We start from the raw sequence: 24,670 nt of genomic DNA, 5'->3' as shown, positions 1-24,670 counted from the left end.
GTGCTGGCAACAAGTCAGTATTATTTTCTCTGACATCATCTGTTTCTCTGTTAAGGGCTATATGGAAAAGTTACTCTCCTACATTCTAGCAATTAATTATAATCTTTCAGATAGGCCTAAACTCCTCTTCCTAGGAGGAGAAAAAATCTCTTAAACAGTATTCAGAGCATACCCAAACATGTCACTACTTGAGTTTCCATCTGTATTTGCTTACTTCTCTTTTTGCTTTCTTCTCATGCTTACCAGGCTCTCGGAATCTATTTGTAATGAAACAAACCAGACATTTAAGCTTGAGGAGACATCTTGTGCAGTTAGAAAGACAAGGAGAAGAAGAGGACACATCTTTACTTAGTGCTTGATTTCTGCCAAGTGCTTATTCTAGACACTTCTCGTGTGAAAAGCTTCCTTTTTTGTGTCTTAACATGTTTATTATTTATTTATTTATTTGTTTATTCAGTTTTGTGGTTGACAACTAGACAGGTTATGTTAATAAAAATATACATGTGGTATGTGGGTGGTCATATGCCAGAATACTGGGGGTACGTGTAAAAGTAAGGGAGTCATCAGTAAAAGTATATAGGCAGAAATAGGACGTCATCAGGTGTGGTAGCGCTTTACAAGAATTGATAGTAAAACGCCTGTCATTATTTGTCGATGTCGATCCATATATTGTTCAGTGTATGATCTGTCTTAACACATTTATATTTATGGCAGATATAAGCCATTCTATCTTTATTTAAATAGATTGACTTCAGCACATTAAACTGAAACATGTGTCAAGATATATACATAGAAATTCGCTCAATATTTACACTGGATTAGATCAGGTGACTGGATTGAGGATTTGGGGTTTGTTATGTTAGAGCATATGGGCAAGTTGTAGGCTAGAAAATATGTATGGTGTTTTCAATTTCCTAATTATAGAATCTTATCTATATCAATAAAAGTTTATATTTAACTTTGTGAGAAGTGTATGTGGTGAGCAAAATAATTGTATGCTCCCATGCATCTGTAAAGCATAAATTAGATTTTGATAAAAAGTAAATTGATTCTTGATAAAGTTCTGAATGTTAATGGGACAAACATTCCCATCTGACTCTAACCATTTTCTATTCTTGCAGTATCTTTTTCAGTGATATAGGCTGACTTTTTTTTTTTTGGCACCCACATATAGCAAATAACTGTGAAACATTTCAAACCTCAAAGTGACACTAAAACTGTGAAGTATAAAATGGAAGTGCCAGCGTGTGTGAGACACATTGCATAGCACTGCTCAGTAATTCAGTGTGTGCATGCAAGAGAAATGACAACACCATTGCAAGATGCAGCATGATTTATGCTTCAGAAATTAATAAATAAAGCAATCTCCATTTGCAAACACTCCCTAATGCCTAAAGCTACCACCTTCTATGTTTAGCAGTCCTGCCCTAGTAATTACACCCTTCTCACCCCAGGAATATCTGCTGTGAGGGATAAGATTATAAATGAATACCCTCCTTGCCATGTCAAGGTTACTAAATGGTTATGATTAAGGGCTGTGGTATTTTAGGTTTCTCCATGAATGCTTATATTTTGTTCCCTAACATGTGAATTTAATTAGCTTTACATTGATTTGTCTTTATATCTGTCACCGACTCCTGATGACTGCTACCTTCCCAGGTTTCTGGAGACAGTATTCTAGGTAGGGTCAAATAAGATCTTTGAGTTCTCAAGATCGAATTCAGGGCCTGTGCTAGAGTGTGATGTATTTACTTGCTTCTGAGACTCAGTTTGTGTGTTTTTATGCCTCACTTTTAGGAAGCATGTTCAGAGGGATTTGGGGTTATTAGCAAGTCTCCTGTATTCTTTAGATTAGACACAATGGGAAAGAAAGATGAGGTCCTTGGGTCCCTCTGGTGATGGCCTTAGTAGTACAAGAGTCCTGCTAGGTAAAGCAAGTGCTGAGGAATTTATGTTTTGTCTTTATAAAAAGCAAAAGAGACAATACACACATCAATGATAGCAGCAACAGTTCCCTATTCTGAGTGCCTATACAGGCAGTGCTTTATATGCAGATAGTTGACAACTTACTGAACACATTAGAGTCTAATTTATAACACTCAGAAGAATCATTCCCTAATTTTAAGAATGATGAAACTGAAGCTTAGAGAGGCTAAGTGTCTTACCCAAGGCCAGTGGTGGACCAGCCAGCTCAGTCTGCTAATCCATATGCCCACACTGCTCACTTTAAGTATCTCATACTCTCTGGTATGATGCATTTCCTGAGGGAATGAGTGTTTGTAGCAAGTTGTTTTCAAAAACTCTTGAGAGATATTGCAATGGAATGGTTTAGAACTAGAGAGTTTAGTAGGTGCCCAGCTATAAGCTAAAAGAGAATAGTGCTAAGGTTTTTGGAGTCATAACCCAAAGATGGACTTCCTTGCATGGTGAGGAGGGAGCATGGGGAACAGGTATGAAGGGTGGTGATCTGACAGAGCTAGGTAAAACACTCACACATCTGGAAGTCAGTTCCTTAACTTCCCTCAATGTGGCTCATCTGTGAGGGAAAGGAGTACATCAACCCTGCTTATGTTAAGTTTTATATCTTTAGCTAGCTAGCTAGCTAGCTAGCTAGCAATCTGGCTATCTATGTCCGTCCATCCATCCATCCATCCATCCATCCACATCTACCTATCTTGATAAGAAACATGAGATTTCTGTATCAGAGATAGACTTAATTACTCAGAACATCTTACCTCAGTTTCCCTGTACCTCATATACCGTGGAGTTAGTACCACGAAGAGGAACTCTGCAATTGTGAATTTTAGAGTTTATTTGGGGGCATTTGGCACAATTGCCCTTTCTTCCCTGCAGAGAGAGACAGTGGAGAAGGGAGAGGGGAGAGGAGGGAGGCAGAGAGAGAGAGAGAGAGAGAAAGGGAGAGAGAGGGAGAAAGAGAGCGAGAGTGAGTGCAAGAAAGCTCACAAGTGCTTTATAAATGATAGAAGGAGGTGAAGTGAAGGTCCCTCTGTTTATTAGTCTTTGGAATGTAAATAAATGTCTCCAGGGGAGGTGCCCCTAAATCTCTTTTGAGTCTCTACCTTTAACTTACTTGGCTTGTTTGCCATTCAGGCATCCTCTAACCCAGGTGCCAGAATTTGTTGCCCAGAAAGCCCTGACAGTGCACAAAAGTAAAAATATTCATAGAGAATTATCTCCTGCCACCTGTTTTAATTTTGTGTAAGGGAAAGATCAAGATTGGCTGACTGGGGATATGCACCAGTATTTTTCCATCAAGTGGACCAGAGCCCGGTAAGGCCGAGCGAAGGTTCAGATTTGTAAGAGTCATTTAACTGTACCCACATCTTTGGTTCTTATTGTTGTTTGGCTTTTTAGTTGTTTTATTTTTTGTAGGAGAGGGTGGCCTAAGAAGATCAATATAAATACATTTCTTCCGGGCAATTTTGTTAAGCCTTTAGCTATGATATTTACTTGGTAGAGATTCAGCTATTTCAGTAGGGGATATCTGGCATTATTTTGCTTTGGGGGAAGAGTGTATGCTACCTAATTTGCTAAAGGCTTAATGAGTACTGCTGTATTTTATGACTAGATAAGAGAGAAATGAATGCTTGATAGAAAAGTTTTAGGCATAGGAATATTTACTTTGCATAATACGACTTTGTGTTTTGTTTTCAATACGTTGTGCTATTACTAAAAGTTTACATACTTGATACAGTATTTTGTTAGCACATTATAGCACATATAGCTTTCACTTTTAACATGTTACATGTCTGCTTCATATCCTGTATGGACTATAATCAATAACATGTTACTTTAACCATCACCACCACGAATTGTATTGAGCATTGGCTATGTACCAGATGTTGTTGTGCTAAGTCCTTTGCATGTATTACTCATCCAATCCCCATGGTAACCTGTTATCATCATACACATTTTACAAGTGAGGAAGATGAACTCAGAGATATGATGAAACTTCCTGAGGGTCACACTGGTGATAAAGTTCAAATTTATACCCCCTCAAGTCTCTCTGTCCTCTTAATCATTTTTCTGTGTGATCCCTAATAAATAATGCAGTATACCCCCTAGAGGATGAGATTCAGATTCCTAAAATAGGATATCAGTTAACATAATAATTTGTACCTGGTACATATTGAATTGATTATACTTGAGTAAATTGTCTTAAACTTTATAGGAGATTGGAGTTGTATAATCTTTGTCTTCTTTTTCATTATTATTACATTATATTTTTAGATTTCTGAAAATAGTTATATATTTGTTATTTTAGTACATTTTGCATTATTGTTTTACACACTGAGGTCTCATAGTATAGTTAAATTATACTGACAAAATATGTATTAATTTCCAGTATTCTTCTTCTGACATCACAGAGAACTTTATATTCTCTTTTATTTAATTCAATCTGTTCTTGGTTCCTGGCAGGGTTTTGTTTATTCATTCAGCATTTATTGAGTACCTAATACATGCTAGGCTAGGCACTTGAGGGATTTGTTCAACAAATGAATGAATGATTATCTTTACTGTGTGATTAGTAGAATACAAACTTTTGGAAAGTGGTGATGATGTTTTCCCATTTTCTTATAACCTCCATGGTCTCTGGCACATGGCTGAAGGAGGTAGTCAGTTACCATTTGTTAGTTGAATGATATCATATTGTGGACAAAAATACCTACATGAGAATGGAGTACAAAAATATATAGTAAAATCTGAAGTATTCAGACAACTTGTCTAGCATATCCCCTTTCTGACTAAAATTCATTATATCTGTACCTGGTAAATGCATTAATAAATTATTTCACTTATACAATTAACATTTACTGTGCTTCTGATTTATAATGCTATGCATGAGTTAGAAAGGGAATAAAAAATCTCAATTCATAAATAGCTAATAATATGCTAGAAAAAAATCATTCATTCATTCATTTATTCATTCTTTATTAAACATCTATTATATGCCAGCCACTCTTCTTGACACTGATGATATAGTTGTGAAATGGAGCTTACATTCTGCTGGGATAGGATTGACAAAAAGCATATGAATAGAGAAGATAATCACAAAACACAAAGATCACAATGAAGGAAACAGAGTGATGTAATAGACTGTGGGGATATATTTAGATGCAAATGTCTTGAAGTCATCTCTGAGGAACTCATATTTGATGTGAGATGTCACGGAGAGGAGGACCAGTGGTGTGCTGGTAAACTAGCACTCTGGAAAAAGAAAAAAAAAGCCTGATATAACATGTCTTGACTTTCATGGTGTAAATATCCCACTGTGGCTAATTTCAGGCTACCAATAGTTTAACATCTGGATTGCAAAAATTTCTAAAAATTTAACAACCGGCCTTTGAAAGCTGTATAAACCAGCTGCAACACATCACTGGCAGCAATATGAAAGAAATCCAGGCAGTGGAAAAGCCTTGAGAGGGGACAGGAATTGACTCATTGAAGGTTCTGAAAGGAAGGAAACCATTGTGGATGTAGAGTAATGGCAGAGAAAATAAGGATAGTGATATGAAATCGTGTGAGAGAGATGACCAGGAATCAGATGATGTATGGCCCTGTAAGTAATGCAAGAAGCTGATTTTTGTTTTAAGAGTGGTGGAAAGTGATTGAATGGTTTTAAGGCAAATGTTATGATCAGAATTCCATCTTAACCAGATGTGTTGACCTCTGTGTGTAAAATGAAGTAATAGAGGCTAGAGGGAAATAGACTAACCAGAAAACTATTTTTCACTCCTAATGTTGTTCAACATGTATTCACTCTCTTCCTCTGCTACCTTGGATTGGAGTACGCTTCCCTGACCCACTGATTGTGAGATTGGCCCTGTGCTTGCTTTGGTCAATAGAAGATAAGAAGACATGATGCAAGCAATAGCTTTAAATGTATTGGTGGTTTAACTTGCCTCTTATACTCCACAATCTGCCATGAAAAACTGTGCCCCAGGTAGCTGAACTCTCCAGCCTGGCCCATCTAAGCCAGCTGACTCAGAGCTGCTCTGGCCAAGCTGAAGAGTTGTGAGCAACAAAAATCTAAACCTGTAATCCACTGATTTTTGGTTTGGTTTTCTATGCAGTATTATACTGGCAATTGTTGTAGTATTAGTGAAATTGGAGAGAAATGGCCAAATTAGAGATATATCTTAGTGATAGTTAATGAGATTCTGATTTGAATGGGTGGCTGTATGATAATATTTACAGACATGAGAAATACAAGAAAGAACAGTTTGGGAGAGAAAATCAAGAGTTCTGTTAAATATATTAGAGATACTTATTAACATGCAAGTTCACATGTAAGACAGCTGTATACATGAGCGAAATTTTGAGGACAGATGTGGTACAGACAATAAAGTTTTAGAGTCATTGGTATATGGACATAATTTGTCCAAGGACCTGGATGAAGTTTCCTAAGGAACAAGTGAAATTAATACAAAAGGGCTTGTGATAGAGGCTCAACCCTTTAGAGGGTTGATAAAAGAGGATGAGTCAGCAAAAGATATTGAAAATGAGCAGCCTGGTTTTCCTAGGAGCAAAACCAGAAGAAAGTGTCATGTAATCCCTTCACAGGAGGGTTACTATTAACCATTGTGTACTGCCCAGGAAAAAGCAGACAGAGATTTGTCCAGTGGGAGTGATAGCATGGAAGTCATTGTGCCCTTGATATGGTGTCTGAGCAACCTTTACTGGGAGTGGATCAGAAGTGGGGATGAGGAAGTGTAAACTATGTGTAGACAGCCAGTTTAATCATTTTCCTATAAAGCAAAGAGAAGGTTTTGTTCTGTTTTGTTTTGAAGTGATAGCTGTGATGATGACTGCGTTTGAGGTAATCAGAGTTAAAACCTTTTATTTAAACTTGGTCAGTTTGTTTACCCACCACACTTACTGTTTATTTCAAATCTTTGCCACTCTCCTGAAGATCCTTATCAAACTTCTACACCCCTCTCCCAGTAAATGATCTCACTTCCTACTTCATGGAGAAAATACAGTTCTTGATAGTGAACTCTTTAGAAACTTATTCATAGCTACCTAAACCTTATCTACCTTCTTGAAAAGAAAATATATCTATTTTCTCTAGAATATGGGTAAATTCTATCCCATCCCTTCCTTCTTGCCAGGAACCTACCTTGTCTATTACATATTATTTCTTTTTTTTATGTCTCCACTTTTTCCTTTCTTACAATATTATAAGCATCCTAAAATCTCCTCATCTTAAAAATATATCGACACCAAAACATTCTTTCTCAAACTTATGTCCCCATGATGGTCATTTCATCTCTCTCCTCCTCTTCAAACCACATTTTTTAAAAAGAGAGTCTACATTTATTATTTCCAATGAGTTTATTCCTTCATAGCAGTGAAATCTTACTTCTGCTTCTATCTTTGCCTTTAACTCTCCATGAATAGGCTCCTAATTAGAAAAGCGAAAGGATGTATTTCATTCCTTGTCTTAAATGTATGAGATAATGGAAATAGATTTTTTTTAGCACTGCAATTGGAAGTACTCAATTATTTGTGTAATTAATTATTTAGTTATTGAATTCCCTAGGATATAACCTTCATAATCCCCACATTATGTCTTGCATCCCCAGTGCCTAGCAGACTGCCTGTCACATTAGAGGCATTTGGTAAATATTTGTTGAATTAATGATTGAATAAGTGGATGTTGGATAAAAACACAATCCCTGTCCTCAAGAGACCATGAAAGAGTTCACAATCTAGGGAGGAATTGGCATTCTATATAACACACATGTGCTAGAAATTCCAACAGTAGAAAATCATATGACATCCACCCAGCCCACACACTAGAATGTGAAATGTCAGTAAATTGCAATCTGTCATTCTTGACTAATGAATCTGTCTTTAAATTTGCAACATTAAGTTTTAAATTTTATTCTAATTCATATGAGATTGAATATAATTTAAACAGTGGGTCCTAAAAAGAGAGAAAGGTGAGAAAAACATTTTATATGAGAACAAACTGAGAGCCGATGGGGGGTGGGAGGGAAGGGAGGGTGGGTGATGGGTATTGAAGAGGGCATCTTTTGGGATGAGCACTGGGTGTTGTATGGAAACCAATTTAACAATAAATTTCATATATTTAAAATAAAATAAAATAAAATAAAATAAAATAAAATAAAAAGAAAAGCATTTTATAATTACTCAGTATACAAAACCTAAAATCTCATTTTTTGAATGAAAAGGATCTGGATTTAACCTGTGTGAAGCACTTTCTTAGTATCATTAAATCTCTGCATTGAAGATACATTAACATTCTTCTAGCCCAACTATTTTCATGATACAAAGTTCCTTAATTAATGTTTTCTGGAAAGTCCCTGTCCAGTCTCTGCCAGGAAATACCTGTGATGGGGAACACATTACCTTTTACAGTATCCAATACCTGAATTATTAAAACTCTAAGTTCCAGAAAACTAGGTTCCTACTAAATTCCACTGGTCTAGCTTAACTAAGATTGGTTGCTTTTAGCCACCCGAATTAGAATTTTGGAACAGCCAAAGTATCAGCCAGAAATTATTTATTAATTACAAGACGAAAATGTACATTCATAATAGAAATATTTGACAGTTGCCACCCAAATCAAATGCCCAAATTTAGCAACACCTTTTGATGAGCTTTAATAGGATGTGTAGGAAGGACACCATACACTTCTGTACTCTTCCAGTCAAAAATGCTTAGTCTTAATCTAGTCATAAAGAAACAATGGGGAGAATTCAGATTGCCTTCAAGATGAAAAAAGAATAGGAGGAATGTTTTAGGTCAGTACTGTCCTGTTGAAAAGCATTGCAAACCACAGATGCAATTTAAAATTTTTTGGTGGCCACATGGAAAAAGATAAAGAAAAACAGGTGATATTAATTTCAATGACATATTTTTATTTAGTTCAATATAGGAAGATATTACTTAAGTATTTAATTACTATAACATTTTAATTTGAAATATTACATTTTTGTAGTAAATTTTAGAAATTCAGACTGTATTTATACATGTAGTATATCTTAATTTAGAATCGCCACATTTTAAGACTCAGTAGTTATATGCTGGTGGCTACCATATTCACAGGGAATTTCTAGGTTTAAATAGATCTAAGATATATATGATCCTTGTTTAGATCCTGGATTTAAATAAATAAGCATCTATAAAGGGTATTTGGGGGACAGTTAGGGGAATTTTTATAAGCAATTTATTGGATAATATTATTTTATCAATGTTAAATCCTTAGGTGGGGATTATGAATGTGTAAGAAATGTACTTGTTCTTGGGAGCTATGTAATGAAATATTTAAAGGAGAAATGTCATACTGTTTTCAGCTTACTTTCAAATGGTCCAGCAAAAGATAAATTATATGTGTATACATATCAGTAAAGTTATAAAATTTGATTTAAACAACTACATTAGGAAGGTTAACTCATTGTGGTGCCTGGGTGGCTCAGTCTGTTAAGCATGTGACTCTTGGTTTTGGCTCAGGTCATGACCTCAAGGTTTGTGAGTTTGAGCCCCCTGTTGGGCTCTGCGCTGAGAGCATGGAGCCTGCTTGGGATTCTCTCCCCCTCTCTCCCGGCCCCTCCCCTGCTCACACATTCTCTCTCTCAAATAAATAAATAAACTTAAAAAAAAGTCAACTTATTAGATCAATATAGAACAACAATGAGAGGATATATATTTTTCAGACAAATATGGAACATTATGAAAAATTGACTACACACTGTTTTATGGAGTAGGAATCAATAAACTTCAAAGAATTTGGAATTATACTTCATGTTCTCTGATTACAGTGAAATTAAATTTTAAAACAATGACAATGAGGTGCACCTGGGTGGCTTAGTTGGTTAAGTGTCTGACTTAGGCTCAAGGTCATGATCTCGATGTTTGGTGTCAGCACAGAGCCTGCTTCTGATCCTCTGTCGCCCTCTCTCTCTCTGCCCCTCCCCTGCTTGTGCACACGTGCACACACACACTCTCTCAAAAATTAATAAACATTAAAAAATAAGTAAAAACCCATGATAATGAATTAAAAAGTTAAAAAAATGACAATGATAATTTAAAATCCCTAACTTGAAAATCAAGGATTACTCATGGAAAGTAAGGAGGATGGATTGGAGGGTATTTTGGTTGGAGGCAGGAATCCAAGGAAGGAAGGTATTAGTTTTCAAAGGAGAGAAGACAAAGGTCCGTTTTGAGGCCCTATGTTTGGGAAAGGATGGAAGGGATTTAATGACTGATTGTAGGAGGAAACTGAGGAAGAATGAGTATAAGTAACTTCCAAGTAGATGGATGGATGGTAGTGTCATTAATTGTGAGAGAGAAATGTTAATTGGGATGTCTTGGGACATATATATAGAGATAGTTTGTTATTCAAATTTGGCACTTGAGAGCAGGCTGGGCAAGATACATAGATTTTGTGAGGCATCTACATTTAGTTGATTAATTTAGCCATGGGCATTGGCTAGATCATTCAAGTAAAGGGTTAGAAGGCAGCCAAAGAAAGAGCTGTGGGGCATGCACAACAGCTGGAGGTGGCAAGGCAACATGAGTCCATGAAGAGACAGGTGAAGTACTCAGAAGTGAAGGAAATCAAATGGATGATTGATTCCAGGTGAATGAATGGTCCATTCCAGCTGAACTCTGAAGAAAGCATGGTACATAGTGTTAAGGACTAGAGTCCTTTGGCAGTTCCAATGCCTTATGTTCCATATGTTTGATTTCATTACAAAAGCCCTAAAAATGTATTGCTTTACCTGCATTTTCTTCTCCGAGTCTCCCTGTTTGTCTCTTATTTACCAATTATTCTAACCAGAGGTGATTTATAATTTACATTCTAGAACTGAATTTGAGTTTGATGTAATTGGTTTAGAGACTAGATTTTACATAAAGGGAATAGTTATGAACTCTGAGATGATATAATTTGCCGAAAGGCATACAATAAGTCTGGTTCCCCATCCAAAGGTTTATTAAGCTAATTAGAAGTAATGTTGGATTTTTTTATATGCTTTAATTGCCTTTCTAGAAATCCCTCTTTTTAAAGGGATATAACTATACTTATTTTTTTAAATTTTGGATGCAGTCCTAACATGATTTAGTTAAATGCTACTGTAGAGGCTTTTAGTTTAGCATTTAAATGGATTATGCCTGAAGTTTTTTAACAGATTTTATTAAAAATGGGCGTATAGGGGCGCCTGGCTGGCTCAGAAGAGCATGCAACTCTTGATCTCAGGGTTGTGGGTTCAAGCCCCATGTTGGGTGTAGAGATTACTAAAAAAATGAATTTAACCCCCCCCCCCAAATGGGCATATCTTTTGCTTTATTAATTATTATAGTAACCCAATCTTACTTTCTTTAGCATCACTATAAAATTCACTCCTTAGATCTCTGGATCACATGTTCTCGTGATCTTTCCTCCCTATCCTTTTGCTCCTTTGCTTTTCTGCAATAATTTTTGCTGTTAGTCATGCTGTCCCTTGAAAGTGCCAATCATGTTTTATTAATTGTTGTGTCTTATATCTCCCCTCTTTAGGAGTTAGCATAGCAATTTTCACTCAGTAGATATTACTGAAATAAAATAAATATGCATATTGAGTATCATATTGATTAACAATGCAGGCTCCAAGGACTGCCTACCTGGGTTTGAATATTGACTCTACCTACTGTTAGCTATATAACCTTGGGGAAGTTAATCTCTTTATCTGACTCATTTTCCTCATCTGTAAAATGGGGATAATAATAGAACCTAATTTGTATTGTGCTTGTGAGAGTAAAATATGATAACCCATGTATAGGAATTAGCACATTTAGCATATGGCAAATATTTTTAAATGTTTCTATTTTTAAGACTCAAACTTATAAATTCCTTCCCTACTTCTTCCTCTATTTCTCCATCTATTAGTGTCTTTATATAAAGTATGTCTTTTGAGCTCTGTTACCCTCCAAAGTAAGCAAGAAAGAAACGGTCCTCTTTCCCTCATTAGGCAGCTGAGGGGAGCCCCCTGAGCTGCAGGGGCTGTAGTGATGAAGGAACTTACAGTCAGAGGGATAGAAGTTGGAGCTCTGTCTCTGTACTTTTTAACTTCCCCGATCTTGGGTAAGCTGTTCTCCTTCCATGTAAAAGAGAGTAATCATTGCACTTCACCAAAAAACAAACAAACAAAAGCGCCAGAAACTGGTTCTGAGGCTTAAGTGTGAGACAATTTATGGGGAAGGCTAACCAACATCCCTGGTATATAAATAGTCAGTAAATTTTAACATTCTGTTAGATTCTGTTTCTCCAAAATTTTTGTATTTGTGTTATATATTTTAAATCTAAATTAACATAAGATAGTCAACTGTGCTCTTCTTAGTATTGACACACCAACTAGTTTGTAAATTTTTTTAAAACAGAGGGTTTCACTTCATAAGTTTCCTGTATCTTTAGTGTATCTTTCTTATACTTGAGCAGGTAGCTAGAACGTGCTTAATAGATATTGAATTAATATTTTGTGATAATGTTTCAAACTATATTAGTCCTATTATCTATATAAAATAGAAAGGAATAGGTATTTAAAAATATTTATGTAAATTTCTCTTTAGACTTTAAAACCTCAATTTTTTTTTAAAGCAGAACTTTGCCTTTTTTGGACATCAGTCTTGCTTTATCAAATTGATGAGTATTCCTACTTACATTAACTAATGATTGCTAAATTATTTTAAAATAGCAAGCTCTCCATAAAAGCTAAGACTCATGACGATAATGGTGATAATAATGCTGATATGTATAAACGGGGCTTTGGTATTCATTTGTATGTACTGTGCTGTTGCAGACATTTCTTGGGGAGCTATCTCCTTTCTGATATATGCACTTCATTTACTCTATACCTTCAGTACTAAATTTTGGTAATTGCAAAACATCTGAGGAGCGTGGGGTGAAAAAAAAAACACTCAAATGTGTTTTTAGAGTATCTTTGTGTTAGTAATTTGTTTGAAAAATATTGTACCTCTTGTTATTAAAAAATCTGCAATTTGCAATTTAATTCAAAATACACCTTAGAACTTGAAAACGAAGAGGATACAATTAAAGGTTTTTTTCTTTTTTTTTAAATTCCAGAACAAGTTAAACTGGGTAAAATAGTGACTAATATTGAATCAGTGGGTAAAAAAATGGAGAAAGAAAAGCATCAGCACCATGTTAAGTCCAGGTAATGTGTAATTACCTAACCTATAGAAAATGTATAGTTTTATTCTACTATGCGAATACTTCCTGACCAATTGTAGTTTCTCAAGTCTATTAACACGTCGTGCGGGATCCTAATTTGTCCTTCTGCTTGAGTCCCTTAAAGCATATCAATTATCAAAATTTTAGTTTTCAATTCAATTAACTTTTGAACTGGAGGATGTCTGAGTAGTTAAGCTAACCATCTGGGTTTTACAGTGCATAAGCTCAAATCCAATTTGTGGCTTTCTTGAGAAAAATGCCATATTTTATGATAATATTACATAAGTTTGGAATTTTAATAACTCCTCTGCAGCAATTATGGAGCAGAGTTAAGTTATAATTTTTCTTTTTTAATTTAATAATTTAAAGTTAGTCTTTTTCTAACGGAAGGTGAGACTGATCCTGTAGAGCATAGTTTCAGGGAAGGCATTTGCTTCTGCTTTCCAAAGGTGTGTGGAGATGAGTCAGTTACTTTTCCGCATTATTCCATTAAATAGCACGGTCATCTTCAAGGTAACTTTACAATTGTGTACATAACTGTTGGCCCTAGGGCTACAGAACCTCTAAAGGTTCTTCAGCACATTTTGTAGGAACATTTATACTTGTAGATTATCAATGTTGCTCTGTTAAATGTGTTTTTCAGTCATTTGTTTTACATTATTTCATTATGTAACATCGTCAGAAATTTGGGATAATTAGCACAGTAATAAATAATAAAAATTTGAGAAAATGTTTCCCTGGCTATAAAGAATATCATGGACCTTCCAACATTTATCCAACAATCTGTGCTTAACACTAGGAGATTGATGCTCAGAAGTCAACACTTTGTTGGCATAAGTGTAATGTGATATTCAAATTTGGAAGAGTGGAATTTATGTAAAGCTCTAATACTGAGGGTTTGGTTTTATCCATGGTAGGGGAAGATGTTAATTGCAAAGGAAAAGAAATGATTATATTGGGAATTTACCAGTTTAAAAAAAAAATTTGCTTTTGGCCTTAATTTAAACCAAGACCCAGGTTGATCTAGCAGAGTGGTAACTGCTAAAAATAGACCAATTTAACCAAATAGTTTAGAATTTCAAGTACGCTTTTAATAACTAGAAAAGTTAACTGAACTAATTTGAAAATCTACCATTTTCTGTATATTTCAATGGGACTGAAGATTCAAGAAAGAATAATAATGACTTAGGGACAAGTGGAGCACTCATTAATAATAAATCTGATCAGGTAGAGTATCTTTCAGTATGTCTTTCTCAAGAGAGTTGAGTCTTAAAGAATTGTTTCTTCTGTAACTGGTGGAAGATAAAGGTCTCTTGACACCCTAACATCCCATTTTTAATGAAAACATGTCCTACCTAATGAGGAAGATCAACACCCTCTGAAATTAAGAGCAAGTCCATGTACTCCCGGTAACAGCCTGGGGCACATAAAGCCTGAACTTCAATCCACTAGGGTTGCTTTGTCTTTATTTATAGCTAGCTTATGGCGGTAACTTGTTTCCTACCTTGCAGTTAGCTTCATTTCATTAATGTTAGAAGTGTGATGGGAATACAGAAGGAAAGACAAATAAGTGTTCTGTGACATGGTGACTCAGGGTATTAGAAAACCTGTGCTTAACTAGACAAATAAGATGCCATTAGAGTGAAATTTTTACTGAAATCTAGTTCACCACATAATAAAGATAAGGAAACTTAGCCATGAGGATATAAGCAACAGAAAGGACAATAGAATCAGTTGGAAATCAGGTAGGAGGTTGTTAACAATGCAGGGACAGAGTCCAGCACTAATTAGCATGAATTGCCCAACTCTTTGTGAGACTTCTGGAAGATTTCTGTTCAATACGAATAGACCCCTGTGAGGGAAGCTGTATATAAACTACTTACAATTCCCCTGAAGATGCCTTGGAAAATACTTATTTCTAAGGGAGACACATAATATTTTTAGGTAGACCGTAAAAATATTGGCTCCACAAAAGAAATTTCCTTGGACAATACATGAAGAAATACAATCTTATAAATGTATGATTTCCTTTTGCCAGATTTCTCTACATTTGATTTGCAGAGCAAAACCAAAATTGAATACCTCTGAATTTTCAAATTTAAGGAAGTGAAGTTCTTCAATATACCTTTGAATTCTAACTTCAAAGATTACCGTACATTAACATGCTCTTTTTATGACAATAGTGATAAATGTGAGTGCATTCTAAATGTTAATTTTCCACCAAGGAAATTAATTTTCTATGCACTTATTTTTAGAGCTATTTTTGTTGTTGTTGTTTATAATATTTGGTGCATTTGAAGGTATGACAACTGTATTTCTGTAAATGCATTCTGTAACTTGGGCAAGTGAGCCCAGACTTCTTCCCCTAGTTTTGTGACCATTCGGGAGTTTCTTGTGTGTTATATGACAGTTTGTATTTAGGCTATTCTGATCAATTGAATAATAAAATGAGAAGATTATAAAGTAATGATAGAATCCCTCACTGCATTTCACATCCAAGTTGAAACGACCCTGCCATTTCACCTTAATGTTTGTAAAATATTTTGCTTAAGTGGATGAACTGTGGTCTGCTTCTGTTAGGATCTTTCATTAATAGGGAATCATTGAACAATGCAATTAATAGTCCTAATTTGGAGATTTAAATATATAACCATGGGCCAGATAGAAGAGATCAAAGAAAATTGTGATTGATTAGTGTATTGTGGCCCTATTCTTGATGACATACAAATAAATTCTAGAATTTTAAATGGGGTTTTGCAAAGCTGACTGTATACTCAAGACTTTCATATTTTCCCTTGACTGTATGATTTGGTCATACTAGTGATACCTCAGTTGTTTGGCCACTGCATGTGACCACATGAGTGACAGATAGACTAATGGATCCTATTAAGTCAGTCATTTATTTACTATTTATTAAGTATCAATTGTATGCCAAATGTAAAACTCTGCCACAGAGTCTTCCCTCAGAGACCCTGGTTTTTTGATGGGCAAAATGTTTTCAAATCCTAAGAATTTCTTAAAATTTTTTTTAATGTTTATTTATTTTTGAGAGTGAGAGAGACAGAGCACCAACAGGGGAGGGGCAGAGAGAGAGAGGGAGACATAGAATCTGAAGCAGGCTCCAGGCTCTGAACTGTCAGCACAGAGCCCAACGTGGGGCTCAAACTCACAAACTGCAAGATCATGACCTGAGCCGAAGTTGGACATTCAACTGACTGAGCCACTCAGGCGCCCCTAAAATCCTAAAAATTTCTATAATATTTATATAACATTTGAACTGGCAATTCAATTTCTAGACATTTATAATAAGAAAAGAATTGGATAGGTTCACAAATATGAATGTTCAAAGATTTTCATCCTTGTTTATAAATACCAAAAAAGTGGAAGCAACCCAAATATCCAGCAAAAGAAATTGGTAAATAAACCATCATTATGTTAAATCCATATAATGGAATGCTTTGTAAAGGGTCTAAATGACAGTGTACATCTTTGTACATTTACAAATAAAGAAATTCATGATATTAAGTAAAAAAAAATGAGCTAAAGGATTCATGTACATATATGTGCAAATAAACAGAGAAGGTATGAAATATAGTACATATGTTAATTATGACAAATACAGTTAGTATAAAATAGTTATAAGGAGTTTAGTTCTTGAGGTCCTACTACTTGGATTCAAATCCTGGCTCCACCCATTTCTAGCTGGGATCATTTGAACTATATACTACTTAACCATTTAATGTCTTAGTTTATTCATTTGTAAAAGAAGATATATATATATATATATATATATAATGGAATATGGAATATATATATATTATATTATATATTATATATATAATAATAATATAATATATATATTATTATTATATATATATATATTGAATATATATATAATGGAATATATATATAATGGAATATATATATATATAATGGAATATTACTTGGTGATCAAAAAGAATGAAATCTTGCCACTTGCAACAACGTGGATGGAGCTAGAGTGTATTATGCTAAACATAAGAAATCAGAGAAAGACAAATATATAATTTCACTCATATGTGGAATTTAAGAAACACAACAGATGAACATAAGGGAAGGGAAGGAAAAATGAGATAAAACAGAGAGGGAAGCAAACCATATGAAACTCTTAAATACAGAGAACAAACTGAGGTTGCTGGAGGGGAGGTTAGTGTGGGGGGATGGGCTAAATGAGTGATAGGCATTAAGGAGGGTACTTGTTAGGATGAGCACTGGGTGTCATATGTAAGTTATGATTCAATGGGTTCTACTCCTAAACCAATAATACACTGTATGTTAACTAACTTGAATTTAAATAAATAAATAAATAAATAAATAAATATAAAAATAAAATAAAATGGGTGTAATAATAATAAAAACCCAGTATCTTGTGAGCACTAAATGCAGCAAGACAGACAGAACTTAGAATCGTGCCTGGCCCTTAAGAAGCATTTAAGGTTTTACAAATATGACTAAAATAATAGGGTGGTGAATTAGGGCTAATTTTTATTTTCTTCCTTTTGCTTATGTACATTTGCTAAAATTTCTACATGATACCCAGTTTTTGATTCAGCTGACTTGGTTAAATCTCACTAAGTCATGATAAGAAACATGTTACTTAAAATCTCTTGTGAAAGCGAGAATAAATAGATATGATGTTTGTTCAGTTTTCTGAGTTTTGTTTTCATTCAGAAAGCAAATGTTCCTATTTGTTATCCATGCTCAGAGCCAGCAAAATTTGTATTATTTTTGTCTTAATTCAATAAATATTATATATTTATATGTAATAACATAATTACATATAAATATATATTTTCAATAATATTTATAGAGGGCCTACTGCATGCTTCTAACTCTGCAGAATGCTGAGGGTCCAACATGCATAGTCTCTACTGATAGGAGACAAGTGTTTTTTTTCTCTGTGATTAGCATCTAATATTATAACATTGTTCTTGAGCGTTTGTATTACAAAATAGGGATTAGAAATCACTCAAGGCTTTATCTTTACATTCTGGAAACAGATTGTTGGTCTCACCATATGCCGTCCCCATCAACTTTGGCTTGCCCTTACAACCCATGACCACCTCTTCCATGGGACTTCCGAAAGAACATGGTGAGTCTCATTCGTAAGTGTTAATAACATAGTGACTTTCATTATTTCACATTCATTTAAAATGTAGTGTCAAACAGCTAGTATTTCCTTTAAATACTGTGTCAAAATATAAAGAGATTTCAGAAACAAATACTAATAATTCATTTTCAGCTCTTTTATTTGAACTTGAGAGATTGGATTTTTTTAATGTTTCTGTATTTTTGAGAGAGAGAGAGAGAGAGAGAGAGAGAGAGAGAGAGAGAGAATGAGTAGGGGAAGGGCAGAGAGAGAGAGGCACAGAATCCAAAACAGGCTTCAGGCTCTGAGCTGTCAGCACAGAGCCTGACGCGGGGCTTGAACTCAGGAATGGTGAGATCATGACCTAGGCTGAAGTCGGATGCTGAGCTGACTGAGCCACTCAGACGCCCCAGATTGGATGTTTTTAATGTGTGTGAATATTGAAGGTTTTAGGAAATTATAAGCATAAATTTCTTATACTTTTATAATTTCCTCTATCCTTGAGTTATTGTTGTTTTAAAAGAATACATAATTCTTCAAAAGAAAATATAGATGATTCTTTAAAGTCCCTTAAGGGTGATTGAAAAGCTAACTCTCTGCAACTTGGTGACTTGCTTAAAGACAGACCTAGGGGGCTATTGATCCAAAGAAACTGTTTTGTAGTTTTCCTCTTTTTAAACTTGTTACTCATGTTCTTGAGCTTCAGGCTGTCATTAAGAGAAAACTCTTCTTGTAGAGTGGGACTTTGATTGATTTTGAAAATTTGCAGAAGAAGCTTCTCCTTGCATTCTTAAGACATTCTTGCATAAAATTTCCTTTATCCAACTACAATTTTGCCAGCGTTTCTCTGCTTTGATTATTATAAGGAATTCAAGCATCAAATGGAGGCTCAAGCACCACATTTTCATTAATCCAACCAATATTCACCAGTACTTTTAATATTTGTGAATATAATGTCAGAATCTTGAACACATGCTGTTTAAAGTCGAACACACATCTGTTTAAAATTTTTGAATGTTGAATTGATCCATAGCTTAAATTCTTTTAAGGCTTGACCAGGTAGTTTGAGGTCCCAGGTAGTGTAAACAATGTGTGGATCTCAACTGAGTCTAGAATATGTATATGAAGAAGTAAATGCTGTCAAAAATTCTTCATAAAGCATAGGATCTAATAGGTGAAATAGTATAATCTTGAAATCTGATAACTGTGAAGGCTGAGGTTTTGCAGCCCTTAACTACCTTATAAGTGAAAGTTCTATGATATTTAGAGTTTATTCAGAATCATACTAAGCATTGATAAAAATCTGTTTTCAAATACCATCAAACTCAGATAAATCATATGTTTTTTCCCTTTTTAGAGCCACCTCTTAGTTCATTGAAGGGTTCAGTAATTCTCATGGCTTTACTCTGAATGTAGAAATTTAAGTCTTTTTCCATCTACATGGAACTTACTCCATTGGAGTTTGACCACTGTTTTTTTTTTTTAGTGCTAAAGAAAAGACAAAATCTTTCTAAAATGTTTATTGAGAGAATCTCAATTACTAGCTACAGATTATTATGAAATTGTGAGTCAAAGGCCTGCAGAATGGGCAGTCACCTACAGGATGTGCTTTGAGGTTTGCTAAAGGTTCTGTCCATGCAAAAATGTTCTGCTGACACATTTGGAATATTTACTAATAGATCCATAATAACTTCATGGGAGATGAAGGCTCCTTGTCTTATCACAGTGACTGGCACATATTAGGCATTAATAAACATTTGTTGAATGAATGAATGAATGAATGAAGACAAATTAAAAGAAGCCACCCAAATGGAATATTTTTCTATATGTATCTGTGTATCTCTTTCTGCATTATAGGCTAAAAGAAAAAGATGAATTTGGGGAAATAAAATACAAAAACAACAATGAATATATACCTGAAAAAAAAGGGCACTGGACACTTTTCTTTTATGGTTCTGGTTTACACTGATTATGTGTAGACTGCAGAGATAGCATAAAAATAAGTAAAATGTTATGCATTTCATTTATATGCTTTAAAAGCAAATTGTTGGGCAGATTATTAGTTTTATGATATAAGTCTCTCAATACTCATATAACTTCAGGGGAGTTGGAAGGTTAAACATGCTGAAAGTATAAAAATTTTCAATAAAATATTATTTCCAAATGCTATAGTGCAGTTCTTCTTTTTTCCTTAAAATGAAATGTATTTTTAATAAAATAAGAGTGGAAATTTCACCAGTGCTTTGTTTCATATGAATTTTTGTTTTATTTTGCTTTGTTTTCAGCCAAACAACTCTTTTATAATAGCAATTTTATTATTATTATTATTATTATCATTATTGGTAAGGTCAGAAATGTCTGAAAATTTGTGGCCAGGACTTACTTAACTATCAGAGAAGTGTGAAAAATGTTGATTTTTTTTTTTAGGTGTGACCTAGGTGTGATCCTGGCTTTGTGTCTTGGGTGAAAAATAATCAATACTTTATGAATATTTTTTAAAATTCATGTTAATTTTTTAGTTCATTTTACAGCTTTAGTCTACAAATTTGTCCAACAAAGCTTTTTCTGGACATCAGTATTAACACTGTTTAGTAAGTTACAGCTTCACTGAATGTCTGAAACAGTTGCTGAGGTCTCTTTAATAAGAGGATGTAGCTTAAATTGTGGAGAATGCCGATCTTGCGGTTTTCTCAGAGGTATATGATAATTTACTGGGCTCTTAAATTAAAATTGCCCAATTCTTTTTTAGAATAAATAAATATTTTTTTTTTAATTTAAATTCAAGTTAGTTAACGTCCAGCGTAGTGTTGGCTTCAGGAGTAGAACCCAGTGATTGATCTCTTACATATGACACCCAGTGCTCCTCCCTAAAAGTGCCCTCCTTAATACCCCTTACCCATTTAACCCATCTCCGCCCCCTCCCCGCCCCGCCACCTCTGCTCCAGCAACCCTCAGTTTGTTCTCTGTATTTAAGAGTCTCTTATGGCTTGTCTCCCTCTCCATTTTTATCTTATTTTTTCCTTCCTTTACATTATTCTTATTAAAGGAAAAAGGAAAGGAAATTAGAACATAGGAGTTAAGACAAAGTCAAGACTTCTATTCATTTGACTTACATATATTATTATGTATGACACATAATAATTATATGTTATATATATAGAAATATATATACTTTATACTACTTGAAGCCTTGCCTTTTAAAGTGGTACAATAGTCCCCCTTTATCTATGGGGGATACGTTCCAAGACCCTCAGTGGGTGCCTGAAACTTGAGATAGTACCGAACCCTATATATATTATGTGTGTTCCTATACACACGTACCTATGGTAAAGTTTAATTTATAAATTAGGCCCATTAAGAGATTAATAATAACTAATAATAAAATAGAACAGTTATAAGAATATACTGTAATAAAAGTTACATGGATGTGGTCTGTCTCTCAAAATATTTTATTGTACTACACCCACCTTCTTCCCATGATGATGTGAAATGACAAAATGTCTATCAATGAGATGAAGTGAGGTGAATGACATAGACATTATGACAGCATTAGGCTTCTATTTAACTTCTGACAGTGTGTCAGAAGGAGGATCATCTGCTTCTGGATCTTGGTTGACTGTGGGTAACTGAAACCATAGAAAGTGAAACTGCAGGTAAGGGGGCTACGGGATAGCACAGTAGTGAAGGCACTGAAGTTGTTCTAGTCATTCTAATGAGATTAGAATTCTGGCTCTGCCAGTTTCTAGTTGGAAACCTCATCCAAGTGACTTAATCACTCTATGAGTCAGTTTCCTCATTGATTACATGGGGAATAATAACAATACCAACCTCAAAATTTTTAGATTATGTTTATAACATGTATACCATACATCCTGGTGCTTAATAAAATTGAGCTGTGACTATTAATTTCAGTTCCCTAGATGTAAATAGTAAAGCATATATCCTAAAGGATTTATTACTAGAAGCACAAGACCTACCTCTTAACCACACACTCAACCCTATCACAGCATGGAACTCAGGAAGTGAGTTTTATTGTTAATGTATAAACACAATCACTGTGACCTTTCCTAAATTCAACTATTTTGGTCGTTATCATTGTTAGCATCCTGCTCTAGACCTTGAATCTGCCTGTTTATTTGCTATTTCAATGAATTTGGTAGGTCACACTGAAATTGATATTCTTCAAGCACTCCTTTCACCAGTCATTTCAGAGCTTTACCTCCATCTTTATGATTCTAAGGGAATAGGCCCATGGTAGGAGGTACCCCAGTTCTCTGGGCTTTAGTTTCATCATCTGTAATCTTCAAGGAAAGAATGAAACTATCTTCAGTGAAAATAACAAAAGGTTAGAATATTTCCCTTACCTGTAGGGTTGCTTCTCAGATATTAAAATCTCTGTACAGGGGCGCCTGGGTGGCTCAGTCGGTTAAGCAGACGACTTCGGCTCAGGTCATGATTTCACGGTCCGTGAGTTCGAGCCCCGCGTCGAGCTCTGTGCTGACAGCTCAGAGCCTGGAGCCTGTTTCAGATTCTGTGTCTCCCTCTCTCTGACCCTCCCCCGTTCATGCTCTCTCTCTGTCTCAAAAAAAATAAAACGTTAAAAAAAATAAAAAAAAAAAAATCTCTGTACATAATCATTGATTGGAGAGAAGTGGACCAACCCCAGCCTTTGCTCTTAGCAAGATTTCTTACCTTACCCTACTTGGTAAGTTCACAGCCTTGGGACCCTTGGGATGAATCTCATTAAGTATGACCTTTAACTCTGTCTACATCAGTGTCCACAAGACACCTAGGACTTCCAGGTTGCCTCTTATCACCAAAGTCCCACTCCCTTTCTCTCTAATTCTGTATGCCTTTTTTTGTGACCTTATCCCTTATCCTTTTTGCTCCTAGAAACTGTTTATTCTCCTCTCTGAAATCATAGCCAGTAACCAGCAAAAGCCCTGAATCTTTCTCTTCTGCTAAGTGTTCCCTTTAGCTCTTGGTCTCACTAAAATCCGTGCTCTGTCCCTAGCCCTGAGGACATTTCTTTCTCTGCTGTTGTCTCAAGTGGTGATGGTTCTCTCTCCCACACCTCGCCTGTCTGGGATTGGAGATGGAGTAGTGACCTTATTCCTTATGCTGTTTCCAGACCATTGTCGCTTCCTATTCTCTAACATGAATCCATCTTTGAATCCCATGTCATCAAATGATATCCTCCATTATCTCTTCTTCTTACAGTAATCTATTGATTTGCATCCATTTTCAAATATCTTAAAGAATTTAGACCCTGGGCCCTCATGACTTTCTCAAGCACCAGTCTTGTAATAACTGTGATGTGGGTGTCCAAATAAATAAGCTCTCTGACTCATTGGCTTCTGCATTCCTTGAGCCCTTTTCCTTAAATGATTTTGCTTTCCATCGTACTACATGCATTCTCTAATAGTTATACCTTTGAAATATTTCCAAAACCTGACATTGAAGAGCACTACTGTTCACCAGATCACTTTCTAAACTCTAAAAATATTTTTAAATCCCACTAAGAGTCTTGGGACCCTAGTGAAAATAGAGGCCTGGCATTAAATTTTTGAATTTCTTCTTTAGCTACACTCATTCCCTTGATAATTTTATCCAAGCTGTGGCTTTAAATATCATTTATGTGCTGATGACTCCAAACATATCTCCAGCCTGGTTATTCTCTTGAACTCCATCTCACATTCAGCTGCTTAATCAGCATGTCTACCTGAATTTTTAACAGGCATTTCAAACCTAACATGTCCAACTCAGGAACTCCGTAGGTGTTGTTTTCTTTGTCTAGAAAGCTCCTTTCCTTAGATATCACAGGCATCACCTTTTGGCCACTTCTGGGCATTGTCCAAATGCCTCCTTACCAGTAAGGCCATTCCTGGCCAGTTTATTATAGCAGCAACCATACTTGCCAGCCCTGTTATGTCACTTGCTTTACTTTGACCTCTAGCATTTGAGATCTCAGGACATGTTGCTTCTTTCATTTATCTGACTTTGTCTGCCTCCTCCTGCTAGAATGTAAAATCCATGAAGACAGATAGTATTGACTGATTTATTCACTACTAAATCCCTTGGATCCAGAATCATTCTTGGCACATAGGAAGTACTCACTATGAGTGAAGATACCATTTTATTTTCTAAGAGTGGTACCAATTTGCATATTTATTTTTTTTCTATTTAATGAAGAAATTTATCTAATTTATTAGAATAAATAGTTCCACCCATGGAGCTTAAATATGCTGTTTTCATTTTGAATAAAAAATAAAGCTGAAAAAAATACAGCTCTATATGTGTGTGCGTGTGTGCGTGCGTGTGTG

The 24,670-nt window shown here is 35.1% G+C and overlaps 1 protein-coding gene across 11 annotated transcripts in view; it reads left to right on the top strand.

The window, feature by feature from the left end:
- The window catches only part of IQCM (IQ motif containing M), a 649,001-nt gene that overhangs the window by 113,015 nt on the left and 511,316 nt on the right, over positions 1-24,670 (top strand). For all 11 annotated transcript variants that reach the window (XM_049632280.1, XM_049632276.1, XM_049632278.1 and 8 more), the window contains exons 6-7: positions 13,112-13,202; positions 18,259-18,350. In XM_049632280.1, coding sequence (XP_049488237.1) covers positions 13,112-13,202; positions 18,259-18,350 — 183 coding nt within the window. The remainder of the gene's footprint in view (positions 1-13,111; positions 13,203-18,258; positions 18,351-24,670) is intronic.

This window comes from Panthera uncia, chromosome B1 (genome assembly GCF_023721935.1).
Source record: "Panthera uncia isolate 11264 chromosome B1, Puncia_PCG_1.0, whole genome shotgun sequence".
NCBI classification, from domain to species: domain Eukaryota; kingdom Metazoa; phylum Chordata; class Mammalia; order Carnivora; family Felidae; genus Panthera; species Panthera uncia.
This window is presented reverse-complemented; position numbering and strand designations above follow the sequence as displayed.